Raw genomic sequence first — 17,014 nt, forward strand, 5'->3', positions numbered from 1 at the left:
ATCTACCTATTAATAAATCCTTCCTTTTTTAAGTGTACTTTACTAGCATATAAGAAGAAGAGAGGTGGATTGGAAGGAGAGGTCATTTTTTTTTTATTACATACGTTTAAGTGCAAAATCAAAAAGCTTCCCTTGACTCTTTTTCAGGAAGTGCCCTATTTCAGCCCTTCTTTTACAAGCTAAGCTTTACACCTCTTTTCACCTAAAACTTCTTTCTTGATCAATTCTTGGCTGTGGCTGAGACACCCAGTGATCTCCATGTGAGGTGCTTGATGTTATGGAGCCTTCTCTTCTCCTTGGCTTTCACCACTCCCATGGCTCCCAGCTGCTGTCCTGTTCTTTTTTCTACCTCTTCAACAATTGCTTTCCAAACCTTCAGTGGGTCATCTTTCTACATTCACTCATTAAATCTCATACCCAAATTCTAGAATTAATTCTCCCTACTGTCTAACTTAAAAATTCTCCCTGGGGATTAGAACAGTTTCCATTATCTTATTCATATTGAGGATCACCAAGGAGATTGTTGTTATCTTCCAGTTTGTACTCGTATATCCAACGGCTCACAAGAAACTCACTCCTTTGTGTCAAAATTAAATTTTGTATAAACTTCCGATATAGGACCTACCACACTGGGTTCCTTTCCACAAGAAGAACTCCCAAGATCATTACATTCCTGTTGCCTGGCACAATTGGAGGTGTAGGGTCACAGTGATGAAAGAGAACCTTGTAGGAAGATGATGTGCAGGATGAATCAAACAATGCAAAGGTGGAGTCACAAGGAAATTGCTGGGTGGCACTTAAAATGATCATTCATGGTTTGGTCACCACTTAGTTTGTGTATGGTAGTAGTGAACAGAGAAAGGATGGCATGGGCATGGGCGATCCTGAGAGCACATGTATTTTATTTCTCATAGTGAACAAAACAAAGGGAAGAAGAGAAAACAATAAAAAAAAATTGTACCAAACTACTCAGTTATGATCCTTCTTAAATCATTTATTTAGTTGTGTTTTAGGACACTAGTCCTAAGTTGTGGTAATAGTCTTAATTGTGGTGGGTACTTTAGGAATTTGAACCCTGGAGTCAGAAAAACCTGACTTTTAATACCAACTCTACCATGAAATGTGATGTTGATCAAGTTACTAAGCCTTGGTGCAATGGTATGAAAATATGGCTCCCAAACTCATGCAGAGGTTTAAGCTTTAAATCCCAAGGTCTTACATCAATGACGCTATGACTGATAGAAAAATAATCTAATTATGGTGCTTCGGAGTTGGGCCCCTGGTGGGAAGTCCTTGGGGACATTCCTTGGAAGGTTCTCCCCAGAGAGTTTGTTATAAAAGCCAGTTAAGTCCAGCTACTCTCTCTGCATCCTGGCTCCCCATGTGATCCTCCCTCCATATACACTCTGCCATGGCCATCCTCTAGCAAAATCAATGGGGCCACCGATGTTGGACTGGAAACCTCCAAAGTCACAAGCGAAAAGAAGCTGCTTGCCTTTGTCAGGAGCTTCTCTCAGATATTTGTAATAGTGACAAAAAGCTAATATACTTGGCTTCATCACCTTTTAAGTGATAACAACACCTTCCTCATAGAATGGGCAAGGCAGATAATAATGGCTGTGAAATATTGTCTGTGACAAGTAAATATGCAAAAATGATAGTATGTTTTAAATTTATTATTTTACCTCACAATCATTGTGTGCTTATAAAGATATATGATTATGCTCTTACTTCTGTAACTACAACATAAACTGGAAGGAACATTTGAAGAATTTCTAGTACACATAAAGGTCAAATATAAGTGGCTTATAAATTACCTTCTCCTTATAGCCATTCATGTGATGTTTATAAATTACCTGTTATTTACTTCTATCCATTGATGTTTACATGATTTGAAATTTTAAAGAATCATATTTTTTTCTTAAGGTAATATGTTTTTGTCATTTCCATGCAGAAAAGAAAAAACGGTTCTGATTTAAATAACTCCATGTATGAGAAATTTAGTTAGACTTATGGATTTGTCTTTTTTTAAATTTGTTTATTATTTCAAAGAGTTACAGAGAAGGAGAGAGAAAGAAAGAGAGAGAGAGGGAGGGAAAAAGAGAGAGAGAGAGAGAGAATCTCTTCTATCTGCTAGTTCATTCCCCAGACTGCAATGGCCAGCACTTCATCAGGTTTCATCAGGTCTCTCACGTGGGTGGCAGGCTCCCAAACACTTAGGCCATCTTCTGCTGCTTTCCACAGACCATTAGCAGGGAATTAAATCAGAAGTGGAACAGCCAGGACTCAAACCTGGTCCCATTTGGGATGCCAGTATCACAGGTGATGGCTTTACTTGCTGTACCACAATGCCCGCCCCAGAGTTATGTATTTTATACATACACACACATATGTTTGGCAAATGTCATATTTTAATATTCATTATTATGTATATCTTTTATGCCCTTGTAATTGGAGAAAAATTAGTTTCAATGCTATTGAAGATTCATAATTTTATAGCCAAAACTATACATTGTTTCTCTTGTGAGGACTATGAGAAGAGAGATATTAATATTTGTCAGTCTAGTTCTTTCAAAAACAATATTTAACAATGATGATCTAGGTACTACACACTATTCCAAGATTTTAATGAATATTAGTAAACAAGATAAATGAAGACTCTGTTTTTGGGATGCCTGCATTCTAATAGACAAAGGTAGATAAGAATTACAAGAGAAATGACTGGGTAAGTAGATAGGTAGATTGACAGATCAAAAAACAGAGGTGGACATAAATAATATGGGTTAAGTAAACAATGTAGCATAATAGTAATATAGACAATGACAGGCCATGGAGTTTGAAGAGGAGAGACTGCTTTAGCTTGAAATGTCAAAAGGTGCTTCTCTGAGGTAGTGATATTTGAGTTGAGAACTCAATGGCAAGAAAGGGTCATCAAACCAAAAGTGAGCAGGCATACCCATCCTAATATCAGATGAGATGGACTTTAAATCAAAAATTGCAAAAAACTCTGGCCTCAGATTCAGCCCTTAAGGCACTCAGATCTGGCTAAAAAGCCATGAGAGTTTCTCAGGCATGAAAAGCCAAGACACTGTGGCAATAAAAATGACCTAAATGAAGGATCTCTGTGAGTGAGATCCCAGTGGAAAGAACGGGCCATCAAAGAAGGAGGTACCTTTCTCTGAAGGGAGGAGAGAACTTCCACTTCGACTATGGCCTTGTCTAAATAAGATCAGAGTTTGTGAACTCAAGAGGCTTCCATAGCCTTGACAGCTAATGAGAAGAGCCTTGGGTGATTACCAACATCATAAGTAAGAGTGTCAATTGTTAAATCAACAACGGGAGTCACTGTGCACTTACTCCCCATGTAGGATCTCTGACCTTAATGTGTTGTACTATGCGAAATAATGGTAAAACTACTACTCAAACAGTACTCTATACTTTGTGTGTCTGTGTGGGTGCAATCTGTTGAAATCTTTACTTAGTATATACTAAGTTGATCTTCTGTATATAAAGATAATTGAAAATGAATCTTGATGAAGAATGGGATGGGAGAGGGGTTGGGGGATGGGATGGTTGCGGGTGGGAGGGAGGTTATGGGGGGAAAAGCCACTATGATCCAAAAGTTGTACTTTGGAAATTTATATTTATTAAATAACAGTTGAAAAAAAAGATAAAAAAAACTGCAAAAAGAGATGAAGAAGGACATTATATTTTGATAAACAGTTAAATTTAGCAAGAAGACATAAGAATCATAAATATATATGTACCTAACACAAGACCATCCAGATATACACAGCAAATACTATTAGACCTAAAGGGAGAGAGAGACTATAATACAATAATAGTGGGTGACTTCAACACCCCCTCTCATCAATGGACATGTCATTAGACAGAAAAACAATAAAGCTACATGATGGTTGAAACATACTATTGAGCAAATGGGCCTAAAAGACATTTACAAGACATTTTACCAAACAGCTACAAAATATACATTCTTCTCATTAACATGTGAAACATTTTCTAGGATACACCACATATTAAGCCACAAATCAAGTCACAGCAAATTCAAAAAGATTGAAATCACACCACGTATCTTCTCAGATCATAAAGGAATAAAACTAGAAATCAACAGCAACAATAGAACACTCATGAATACTTGGAAATTAAACATGCTACTGAGTGATCAGTGGGTCATTGAAGAAATTAAAAAAGAAGTAAAAAACTTTTGTGAAGTAAATGAAAATGAACATAACATATCAAAACCTATAGGATACAGCAAAAGGCGTATTAAAAGGGAAGTGTGTAAGAATAAATGCTACATTAATAAAGGAGAAACGTTCAAAATTACAGATCTAATGATGCATTTTGAAGACTTAGAAAAACAAGAGCAAACCAAGCCCAAAATTGGCAGGAGGGAAGAACTAATAAGGATCAGAGTAGAAATAAATGAAAAGTTGTTTTTTTGAGAAGATAAAATAAATAAACTTCTAGCCAGATTAACAAGGAAAAAAATAGAAGATATTTAAATAAATAAAATTACAGATGAAAAAGGAGACATTACAGCTGACAACACTGAAATACAAAGGATCATCAGAAAATACTATGAAGAGCTATATGCTAATATATGGGGAAACCTCAAAGAAATGAACAAATTCCTGAATTCATATAACCCACCAAGATCAAATCAAAAGACACAGTCAACCACTACAAGCAATGGGATTGAAGCAGTGATCAAACGTCTTACAAGGAAAAGTCTGGGACCTGATGGCCTTACTACTGAGTTCTACAAAATATACAAAAGGAAGTAACCCCAATACTCTTGAAACTATTCCAAAATATTGGACAGGATGGAATGCTGCCAAACTCTTTTTAAGAAGCCAGTGTTACCTTGATACCAAAACCAAAGGACATGACATGAAGAGCAAACTATAGACCTGTATCAATGAACACAGATACAAAAATTCTCAACAAAATATCACAGATTGAATCCCAAACCACATCAAAAAGGTTATACATCATGATCAAGTGGGATTTATCCCAGAAATGCAAGAGTGGCTCAACATATGCAAATCAATAAGCATCATAAATCATCAATAGAATGAAGAACAAAAACCATATGATCATCCCAATAGATGCAAAAAAAGCATTTGATAAGATTCAACACCTTTTCATAATAAAAACCTTCCACAAATTAGTTATACAAGAAACATTCCTCAAAGTTATAAAGGCTACACATGACAAACCGACAACCAATATCATGTTGAATGGGGAAAAGCTAAAAACATTTCCCCTCAGATCTGGAACAAGACAAGGATGTCCACTTTCACTACTTTTACTCAATGTAGTATTAGAAGTTTTATTGAGAGAAATTAGGGAGGAGAAAGAAATAAAGGGCATTGAAATGGAAAAGAAGAAAACAAATTATCCATGTTTACAGATGACATGATGACATACTTAGAAAAACCTAAGCACTTCACCAAAAAGCTGTTAGAATTGATAAGCCAATTCAGTAAAGTTGAAGGTTACAAAATAAGCATACAAAACACAGTACCTTTTATGTATGCTAATGATGAACTCACAGAAAGAGACATCAAGAAAGAAATTCCATTCACAGTAGCTACCAAAAGTATCAAATATTTGGAAATAAATTTAACCAAAGAAGTGAAAGATCTCTACAATGAAAATTTTCAAGTATTGATGAACGAAATCATGAAGGACACAAAAATATGGAAAGATATTCCTTTCTCATGGATTGGAAGAATCAATATCATTAAAATGTCTATACCACCTAAAGCAATCTACATATTCAATGCAAGCTCTATCAAAATACCAATGAAATTCTTGACAGCACTAGAAAAGCAATACTAAAATTCATATGGAATCACAAAAGATGAGAATAGCCAAAGTGACCCTGAACAAGAAAAAACAAGGTGGAGGCATCACAATATCTGACTTTGAAGCATACTACAAAGCCATAGTAAATAAAACAGCATGGTACTGGCATAAAAACCACTACATAGATCAGTGGAACAGAATAGAGAGCCCAGAAATTAACCCACATACATATAGCCAACTGATTTTTGGCAAAAGTGCTCAGACCATACAGTGGAGTAAGGATAGTTTCTTCAAAAAAATGTTGCTGGCAAAACTGGATTTATATGTGTAGAACAATGAAATTGGATCCATATCACTCACCACATGCAAAAATCAACTCAAGATGGATCAAAGGCTTAAATTTAAGACCTGAGACTATGAAGTTGCTGGAAGAAGACATAGAAGAAACACTCAAGACATAGATGTAGGGAATGACTTCTTGGATAAGACCCCCAGAGCACAGGCAACAAAAGCAAAGCTAAATAAGTGGGACTATATCAAACTCAGAAGCTTTTGCACAGCAAAGGAAACAATGAATGCAGTGAAGAGACATCCAACAGAGTGGAAAATAATATTTGCAATCCACCTAGCTGACAAAGGATTGATATCCCAAATATATCAACAACTAAAACTCAGTGAAACCAATCAAGTTGAGAGATGGGCAAGGATTTTAGTAGATCTCAAAAGAAGAAATATAAATGGCCAACAAATACATGAAGAAATACTCAACATTACGACCCATCAGGGAAATGCAAATCAAAATCACAACGAGATATCACCTGAGCCCTGTCAGAATGACTAAAATCAAAGCCACAGAGAATAACAAATGCTAGTAAGGATATGGACAAACGAGAACACTTACACACTGTTGGTAGGAATGTGAATTAGTGAAGCCATTGTGGAAAACAATGTGGAGATTTCTTAAAAAACTAGAAATAGATTTGCCATATGATCCAGCAATCCCACTACTGGATATATATACCCAAAAGGCTTGAATACACTGTATCAAAGAGATACCTGCACCATCATATTCATAGCAGCACTGTTCACAATAGCCAAAATTTGAAATCAACCAAGGTGTTCATCATCAGATGAATGGACCAAAAATGTAGTATATATAAACATTGAAATATTATTCAGCTAAAAAAATGAAATTCTACCACTTGCAGCAAAATGGATACAACTGGAGGATACCATGTTGAGGGAAATAGGCTAGACAGAAGGACCAATACTGCATGTTCTCCCTTATGTATGGGAGACAAAATTTAAAAAACAAATAAAAGTAAAAAGGAAGAAATAAAAAAGAAATATCTGTATGTATTAATATTGCTGTGAATATGGTTTTATAAAATTTCATTTTATACCTTTGTAAAACCAGTGATTAACAATGTTATACTACTATAGTTTTAATGATCTGTACATGGATGAAATGGTCATTTTATCATTCAATTATTTTTTATGGCTATTGTCTATATTTCCACTAAACTAGGATCTTTTTGCTCTTTGCTTCTTAAACTTCTTATTTAGTGAAGTATTAAGCCTTTTACTGTAATTAAAATTTAAAATATGTTGCCTCAAAAACTGAAAAAAAGAAGAAAGAGAGAAGGAAGGAATTGAATCACCCATTACAAAGCATGATTTCTGTCCTCAGACAATGAGTGTATGGTTCATTAGATAGAAGAATCACTAGCTAAGAGATTCTAGTCCACTGTGTTAGGTGTTACCCTGGAGGTCTGTTGAGAACTTAGTAGAGACCAAGGGGAGGAGAATGAGAAGAGTGTTGTCATTGACTCCAGCAATGATGCTGGTGAGGATGTCTGGGCAGTCTGTTTTTGTGCAAGGGGTGTTAACTGAGCTACTCAAAATCACAAAGTCAGTAAGGGATGTCTGCAGGCTTCCACCTCCTAACCATCACTGCAGTGCTGTGGCTAGTCACCACCAATAGCCCGTCTATCTCAGACTAACGTGTTCAGTTACCAAAGTGGCGTGCTACTTCTTGCATTGTTATTCCACTTACTTTGAGTGACATGTCAACGTCAGTTTGTTGGTATATGTTGGCAGTGGCAAGAAAGGGAAGGGTAAAGGGAGAAGTGAGAAAGAGAGGGAAGGAGCATTCACACGCCTTTCATATCAGTGCATTTCATGTCCACAGGATCTGGAATCAGGATCTGAAAGTGGAACAGATACTATTTCAATAATTCAGACACAAGAAAATCTGTCTTCCAACACTGAGTGCACTGACCTGCCATCTTCCATCCCCGTGGCCAATTCTGGAACCAAACCCAAGACGGTAAGTTGTGAATCTGATGTTCAATCTGAACATGTTAAGTGTCGTGACCATCGGGTAAGAGGTGACATCATATCCATTGAATGCAGAACACATATCCTTGGAGCTGCCGTGACGGCTGTTTAACCAAGAACAGACCTACAAATGGGTTGTTGCTTTGTTTTATAAATCACACAAATGCTTCACCCAAACAGCTGATGGATCCAAGATTATGCAAAACACCCTAATGCCATGTTGTTACTGAATACTCAAAGTTTTAAACAACCAAGGAGGCAAAATCTGGAGAGGGCCTTTCTGCACTATTATGTTGATCACTTCTGTTTACTGAGTGGAAAATTATCTCTTGAAACTTCAGAGATATATTATTATAAAGATAGATAACAGAAAAAAAGATGGGTTGGTAGATATAAATGAGAGAGAGAGAGGGAGAGAAGGAAGGATAGACAAAGAGATAGAGATACAAAATTACCTACATCATAAATTTTCTTCTGTGGGTGTTAAATGACACAGCACACATAAAGTGCTTAGTGAAATGCCCACTGGAGAGCAAGTATTGAATGAATACAAGCTGCTGTCACCATTATTATGATGCTTCATAGACGTTACAATGCTGTTGAAGTGAATGAAAGGGAGAATTACCACACTGAATATAACACAGTGTAGTGAATTGTGAATCAAAGACATTTTCCTTTAAGCAAAAAGTTGAACTGCAACAGGAAAATAGTATTTGACTCTAAAAGGTAACATTATGGAGGAAGTAATTACTACTTCAAATATCTAAAGTCCTAGCATTTCCAAAATAACCTTTCCTAGTTTAGTGAAAATCATAGTGCAGTATTATTTTTTTAAATGCCCATGTTAGCTTAACACAGGGAAACAGGTTTGGATTGCTTATTTGCCTGTCTTTAAAATGAAAGGCAAGTCTAAAATAAGACTCAAAAAAGAATACTCTGAATTTAAAGCATGGTAGATTTTCTGCAATTTCAAGAAGAATAAAAACACAACGTTTAAACTGCAGATATACCAGACTTGAATATTTATGTAGAAATTAGGAATTATGTTATTTATACCTAGATCATTTTGGATGGAATAAACATTTATTGAACATTTACTAAATGTCAAACACTATGGTAAAAGAAAAAGAGCAATAAGTATATTGTGTCTTTAAGCAGTTTGCCTTTGAGCCCAGGAGAGCACGCGTGTAAACAATAAGCTGCCATGACCTGCTTTATGGGCCGTGGCAGTCCTGTGTATATGGGGAACAGAAGAAATCAACAAGATAATACATGTCACCAAAAAAGCAGGGACAACAATAACGTGTGCCAGCAGACTCTTCTTTCTGATAATGGAGAAAGAAGATTGAAATGCAAAATTTAAAACATGAAACTTGGTTATCTAATCACCTTCTGATTAAGGGACCAGATTTTTTTTTTAATTGTTTTTTTTTTTTTTTTTTTTGACAGGCAGAGTGGACAGTGAGAGAGAGAGAGACAGAAAGAAAGGTCTTCCTTTGCCGTTGGTTCACCCTCCAATGGCCGCCGCAGCTGGTGCGCTATGGCTGGCGCGCTGCGGCCAGCGCACCACGCTGATCCGATGGCAGGAGCCAGGTACTTATCCTGGTCTCCCATGGGGTGCAGGGCCCAAGCACTTGGGCTATCCTCCACTGCACTCCCGGGCCACAGCAGAGAGCTGGCCTGGAAGAGGGGCAACTGGGACAGAATCTGGCGCCCCGACCAGGACTAGAACCCGGTGTGCTGGCACTGCTAGGCAGAGGATTAGCCTAGTGAGCCAAGGCGCCGGCCAGGACCAGATTTTTTTAACTCGACCCTCCCCCCAGTCCACTTTAATTTGAAAGTTCTGAGAATCATTTACAGCATTGGCTTTTGTAACACTGGGGACAGGTATGAGGCTCACTTTGTTGGTGGTGGTGGTGGTTTAGTTATACAAGGAAACAAACTTCATATCATATATGCAGTTTTAAAAACCCAGTGATACTTTCCACCCTCCCACCTCCTTCCTTATTTTTCTTTTAATTTTTGTGATGACATACTTTTAATTTACTTTAATCACAAGCTTAATCCTCCACTAAATACATAATTCAATAAGTAGTAAGTAGGAAAATTACTGTCCCTTAGGAGTATACACAAGGGCTATAAACAATAATAATATCTCAAGATGTCAATTTTGGGACTGGCGCCGTGGCTCACTTGGTTAATCCTCCGCCTGCGGCGCCGGCATCCCATATGGCACTGGTTCTAGTCCTGGTTGCTCCTCTTCCAGTCCAGCTCTCTGCTGTGGCCTGGGAAGGCAGTGGAGGATGGCCCAAGTGCTTGGGCCCCTGCACCTGTATGGGAAACCAGGAAGAAGCACCTGGCTCCTGGCTTTGGATTGGCACAGCACCGGCTGTGGCGGCCGTTTGGGGAGTGAACCAATGGAAGGAAGACCTTTCTCTCTGTATCTCTCTCTCACTGTCTATAACTCTACCTGTCAAATAAAAAAAAAGATGTCAATTTTACTCATATATGTTACTTTTTTTAGTACTCTATGTATTAGATTCCACAAATCAGATAAAGCATATTTGTCCTTTTTGTACTGACATTTCACTAAGCATAATGGTCTCCAATTGCATCTATTTTGTTGTGAAAGACAGCATTTCGTTCTTTTCTATTGCTAAGTAGTATTCCACAGTGTGTGTGTGTGTGTGTGTGTATCATCAGCTGATAGACATCTGTGTTGATTCTGTATCTTAGCTATTGAAAGTTGAGCTACTATAAACATGGGGTAAGATAACTTTCATATGCTGATTTCAGAGGCTCACTTGTTAAAAATGTTTATTTTCCATTCACTTTACAGAGCCATTCTTTTCACCTTGGTATTTGTTCCAAGTTTATCTTTTACTTTACTATAATCAGGAGTGATATCCATATTTTCTTCCCTGGAACATACATGTTTCAGTGTGTAATTGTTTCATGATTGGTTACCATGTACAATTATGTGTGTAGTTCCTTAGTCTTTCTTCAATACCCATGTTTATAAATGTGGTCAATAGAGATACACAATATACATCTCCTTTTGGTAGCCATGCTCAGTAAAGTTTTGTGATAAAAAGTATAAGCTAATCCACTTTGCTAGGGCTTTCATCCACTAGGGTATTTTCTGATGATTCTTTGTTCACATTTTTCATGTTTTGCCATACCAGTGAACCAAACAATTCACCCTACAGTCACAATTTATAAATCCTTGCACCAATTCTTGGACAGAAAAAAAATGTTTTCATGTCTCCCAAATCAAATATTTACTGAAAATTTACTGAAGAAAGCTGGATATGAATCACCTTCAGCTGCTCTGGTGTGACTTGTTATTTGGGAGCAAAATCATAGCTTTACAGTCATACCACAAGTCATCATTCAGTTTGCAATAAGATTCATCATGCAGTTGACTCAGCCTTCAGATGCAACATTCCACTTTGAGACCATCAAAATTTACATAACAATCTTGGCCAAAGCCAAGAGTTACACAGAGTGAAGCAGAGTTAGACAGTTCTGCCAAGCTATTGAACTGCATCGTTTACTGAATTTCCCTGTAGGCCATGGAAAGTGTCCAGAAAGAGACACTCCACTTCAAAGACAACTGACTCTGAAGAAGTTTCTTAAATAGAATGACTAGCAATAAGAATAGCTTTTAAAAATAGGCTTTATTTTTAGGAAAAGTATTGTTTTAATTTGTGTTTGTGCTTTTTTTGTTGCTGTTGTTATTAGTGTCACAATTTCTTCATGTTACCCCTTTTTACTACAGTTTGAAAATAACTGTTGGGCCATGAATCAGTTTTATGCTTGGAATATTAGAAGAACTTTATCTGTTTTATGAGAGATTAAACATATACTTCCCTCCATTCTTGAGCTTGGGTAATAGATGATGTGTAATGGAAGTCTGGCTATTTTATGAAAAGAGTAAAAGAAAACTAGTATCGGGCCAGCGCCGTGGCTCACTAGGCTAATCCTCTACCTGAGGCGCTTGAACCCCAGGTTCTAGTCCCGGTTGGGGCGCCAGATTCTGTCCCGGTTGCTCCTCTTCCAGTCCAGCTCTCTGCTGTGGCCTGGGAAGGCAGTGGAGGATGGCCCAAGTGCTTGGGCCCCTGCACACGCATGGGAGACCAGGAGGAAGCACCTGGCTCCTGGCTTCGGATCAGCGCAGCGCCGGCCATGGTGGCCATTTGGGGAATGAACCAATAAAAGGAAGACCTTTCTCTCTGTCTCTCTCTCTCACTGTCTGACTCTGCCTGTCAAAAAAAAAAAAAAGATTAAAAAAAAACTAGTATCATACAAAAGGCATTGTTTTTACCATAAACTAAAATTTCAAATTTAACATTAGGTAGAAATATGAAATTCTAAGGATATCTACTTCTAACATCCAGCTATAATGAACTAACCTTCTGTTCCATTGTCTTATTTTTATAGAATGCCTACTTTCATTTCAGAATTATTTAAAGTTACACTGAATTTGCTGCTATGAAATTTATTTAAAATGATTAAGAACTACCATAAATATAGGGGAGGAGGTGTTATGTATAAGGTGTCTGGATTTCTAAGAGTCTATTTTTCAATGAGATTTCCTTTATATTTATTGTTAGAATGGAACAATGAGTATTCTGGATTGTTCATTAATTGTATGTATATGTCATACTGAAAGTTCCACATCAAAATTCATTCCTGAGATTTATTTCACAGAAATACACAAAAGTTAAAAGGTAGGCTGTCCAGAATGAGCATTTAGCCTAGTGATTATGATACTCATATCCTACATTGTAGGACTTGGGTTTGATTTCTGCCTCTGTCTCCTGACTCCAGCTTGTAGCCCATGCAGACTCTGGCAGGCAGCAGCAATGGCTGAAATAATGAGGCTCCTGTGACCTACCTGAAAGACTTGGGTTGAGTTCCTCATTCCCAGCTTCGGCTCTTGTACTATCCTAAAAACACATTCGAATAGAAAGAGCCCTATTGCTTTATAAAAGGAAGTTCATCGATTTCTCTCCCAAATTCTGTTTTGCCCCTTTGAAACAATCTGCTATTGCCTTTTATATGAACATCTTCTGCAAAGAACCCATGAGCAGTTACACAATTATCTGTAAAGTGCTTGGATCCACTGTAGAGCAATGGCCTGACACCATTCTATCTTGTCTTCTATGACTTGAATTGTTCTAGCCTAATGAATAAAGGCTTGTTACAGGAAAGATTTAAAGTTGGACTCTCAAACCTCAGGGATTTTTTGTTACTATTTTTCCTGAAAATATTTATGGGAAGATATGTTCATTTCATAATCACTAATCACAGTTATAAAGAAAGAAACCAAGCCTCCCAGATAACAAGGAAAGTAATATTTTGTTTGTAAAACATACCACTGGAGGCACAAAGACAGTCTAGCATTTTGTGTACACTAACAAAGGGTATTGTAAGAGTGTAAATGATATTGTTTTAATTTAGTCTACACTCCAGTCCCTACCCCCACCACAAAAGCTCCTCTTTCCTTTTAAATGGAGAATTCTAATAATGATGATGAGTCCCACAGTCATCGGGCAAGTTGGGACCACTCTAGACATAACGGCTTTGAGTATAAGCTCAGACAGCCAAAAGGAATTTGGGGATATATTGGCATTTGTATCTGAATGAGCTATACAGTGAAGTTGCAAAATAATCCTTTTATTGGAGATATCAAAGATAGCATGATTAATCCTCAATATGTGTAGTTGCTACAGGGTAGAAAAAAAAAAGATATGTCCTATTCCAGTTTAAGATAGCAATAATAACTCCAGTTCCACACACTGAATACATCCCTGGTCCTTCAGGCATTACTACTGACACGGAGATGAGATAGATGAGGGAAGACGCTCATGGCAGGTCTGGACCTAAGGCCAGGAGAAGTGACGTGCAGCCCGAGATAGCTGCTGCTTTCAGAACAAATCCTGCTCGAAGGCTAGAAGAGGTTGCCACAATAAAGCTTCGTGTCTGTGGGGCCGTGATCATTTCTAGATGACTCTTAGAAAGAAAACGTTAGGATACCACAATCAATTTGATGTGTTAGCTGCTTTTACTCATGATTCCAAAAATTCCGTGGTCGGTCTGAGCTGTTGTTGAAGAAGAAACATCTCTCAACAAAACTTCCAAAACAGTTATTTCTACTGCAGTACACTCGAGAAGTACTTACATACAGTTACATACAGTTAATTTATATTCCCACTTGACATGACAGAAGCAAACACTGATTTTTTTTTACCTGATCTTATATTCACTGGTCAACAGCATTGTCCTCCTTAAAAAAAAAAAAAAAGTTTCAAGGTTGGGAAACAGTAAGGTAATAGCATTGTGTAATAATTTAGATTTTAGGTGATTATTTCCCGAGTGTTATTAAAGTGTAAGACATTTAAAAGCAGTATCTTACTTTTTTTTTTTTCACTCAACGAGATATGAGCTAATCTACATTGTTCTTGAAATTACCAACTTCTTGGTCATTGCGCTCTTAAGAACTATAAATTGCCACTCACAATGTTTCTATGACCCTGTGTCAAAACTTAGTCAAATCAGAGACCCTGGCAATGGTCTTTTGAAACTTTAGAAAAGTTCTATAAATTTTAGCCAAGTAATAATTACAGAGAAAAATATATTTTGCCCATGTAATAATAATATCAGGAACAGAAAGGACAAACATTTGTGGAGTTCACACTACATGGCAGTACTATTCTGTATGTGTAAGATATACTTCATTGAATCCTAACTCCAGCCTTTGAGGTAGAAGCTATTCTAATCTATATTCATAAATGAGAAAACCGGGATGCAGAGCAGCTAACTCATGTTGCCCACAGCTTGCTACTAGAAAGGGATGGGGACAACACTGTACCCACGTCTTCAGTGCTGCTAACGTTGCTTTACAGAGAGATTCCCAGGCTAACCACTTGCTCAGAACTAAAATGAATTGTTTTGAGATGTCTTTATACCAAAAACAAAATACAGTAGTTCCCCTCTATCTTTGAGAGATATGTTGCAAAACCTCTAGATAATACCTGAGATTGTAGACAATATTTGATCCTGTGTCATGTTTTTTCCTATACATACATAACTATGATAAAGTTTAATTTCTAAATTAGGCACAATAAGAGTTAACATCAGCTAGGGCCAGCACCTTGGCTCACTTCTTTAATCCTCTGACTGCAGTGCCGGCATCCCATATGGGCGCTGGGTCCTAGTCCCGGTTGCTCCTCTTCCAGTCCAGCTCTCTGCTGTGGCCCGGGAAGGCAGTGGAGGATGGCCCAAGTGCTTGGACCCCTATGCCCGCATGGGAGACCAGGAGGAAGCACCTGGCTCCTGGCTTTGGATCGGCATACCTCCAGCCATAGTGGCCATTTGGGGGGGGGGGGAGTGAACCAACGGAAGGAAGACCTTTCTGTCTCTCTCTCTCACTGTATAACTCTGTCAAATAAAAAAAAAGAGCTAACAACAGCAAATAATAATAGAAAAGAATAATTCTTTCTCTCACTGTCCACTCTGCCTGTCAAAAAAAAAAGAATAATTGTAACAATACACAATACTGTAGTAAGTTACATGAATTTGGTCTCTCTCACTCTCTTGGCCTCTTTGGTAAGGTTTTTCTCTCTCTCTCTCTCACTTTCTATCAAAATATGTTGTTGTATTATACTCACCCTTCTTCTGGTGATGATATAAAATGATACAGCACCTATATGAGAAAATGAAATGAGGTGAAGGGCATGGGCACCATGACTTGGTGCTAGGCTACCGTTGACCTTCTCTATATATTACTGGGAATCCATTCTGATAGCTGATGAAGTTTTGTGCTTCCCACTCTGTGTGCCCAAGAGATGAATGATCCCTTTGTCCAGAATATCTCTGCCATATGTTCTACCCACCCATCAGTCACTTATCAGCTGTGTCAGTTATCAGGAAAACTGTAACAGTATCACAGGACTTATATTCATGTAACCCTCAGAACAGCATGTAATTTAAAACCTATGAATTGTTCATTTCTGAAATTTTCCATTTAGCATTTTTGGACCATAATTGATCACTTGTAATGGAAACTACGAAAAGTAGAAGAGCCAATAAGCAAGGATTATTGTTTAACTAATGTTTTAATACTGAAAGTGCACAAAGAACAGTTTTGCTGAACGGTAAAGAACAGAGGCTGGCTCATCAGAGCATGGTGTAGGTTACATACATTCAACTTCATTTTCTAAACCAACCATTTGCCACATAGTTTATAAATGTGTCTGTATATGTGTGTCATGTGCATTTGTGTGTGTACATATATATATATAGGTCATATATATGTATATCTGTGCATGTGTGTCTGTTTATTTACATATATATTCTGTGATATTATGCATATCCAAATATTTACATAGCTTTCCAAACAATCTTTAACTACATAGTTAAGGTTTTAATGACACCAAATTAGTAATTTTAATCCTTATGTAGCCACATAATTATTATTCATGATAAATTATATTTAAAATATTGCATAAGTATATTGCAGAGTATAAACATAGAAAACATAAAGATAGACTTGTGTGGTAGTGTCTGCATAAGGGTTAGGAGACTGGAGTTTTGGAAGGATCTGAGAGAGAATATTAGAGGAGAAAGCTTATAAGGTAAAACAGAATATAGCAGGCAGCATTTACAAACAATAATCAACCTGTTAATTGTTACTTCTGAAAAAGGACCTCCATGTTTGACTGCTTAAAGTTTTTTTTAACTCTTATTTAATGAATATAAATTTCCAAAGTACAGCTTATGGATTACAATGGCTTCCCCCCCCATAACTTCCCTCCCACCTGCAACCCTCCCC

At 37.3% G+C, this 17,014-nt stretch overlaps 1 protein-coding gene across 3 annotated transcripts in view; it reads left to right on the top strand.

Moving 5' to 3' along the window:
- DLC1 (DLC1 Rho GTPase activating protein) overlaps positions 1–17,014 on the top strand; it is a 517,566-nt gene that overhangs the window by 200,353 nt on the left and 300,199 nt on the right. For all 3 annotated transcript variants that reach the window (XM_070068489.2, XM_051832520.3, XM_008274052.5), the window contains one exon: positions 8,027–8,164. In XM_070068489.2, the coding sequence (XP_069924590.2) occupies positions 8,027–8,164 (138 nt within the window). The remainder of the gene's footprint in view (positions 1–8,026; positions 8,165–17,014) is intronic.

This window comes from Oryctolagus cuniculus, chromosome 2 (genome assembly GCF_051225735.1).
Source record: "Oryctolagus cuniculus isolate XC-2025 breed Fujian yellow rabbit chromosome 2, ASM5122573v1, whole genome shotgun sequence".
In the NCBI taxonomy this organism is placed as follows: Eukaryota; Metazoa; Chordata; class Mammalia; order Lagomorpha; family Leporidae; genus Oryctolagus; species Oryctolagus cuniculus.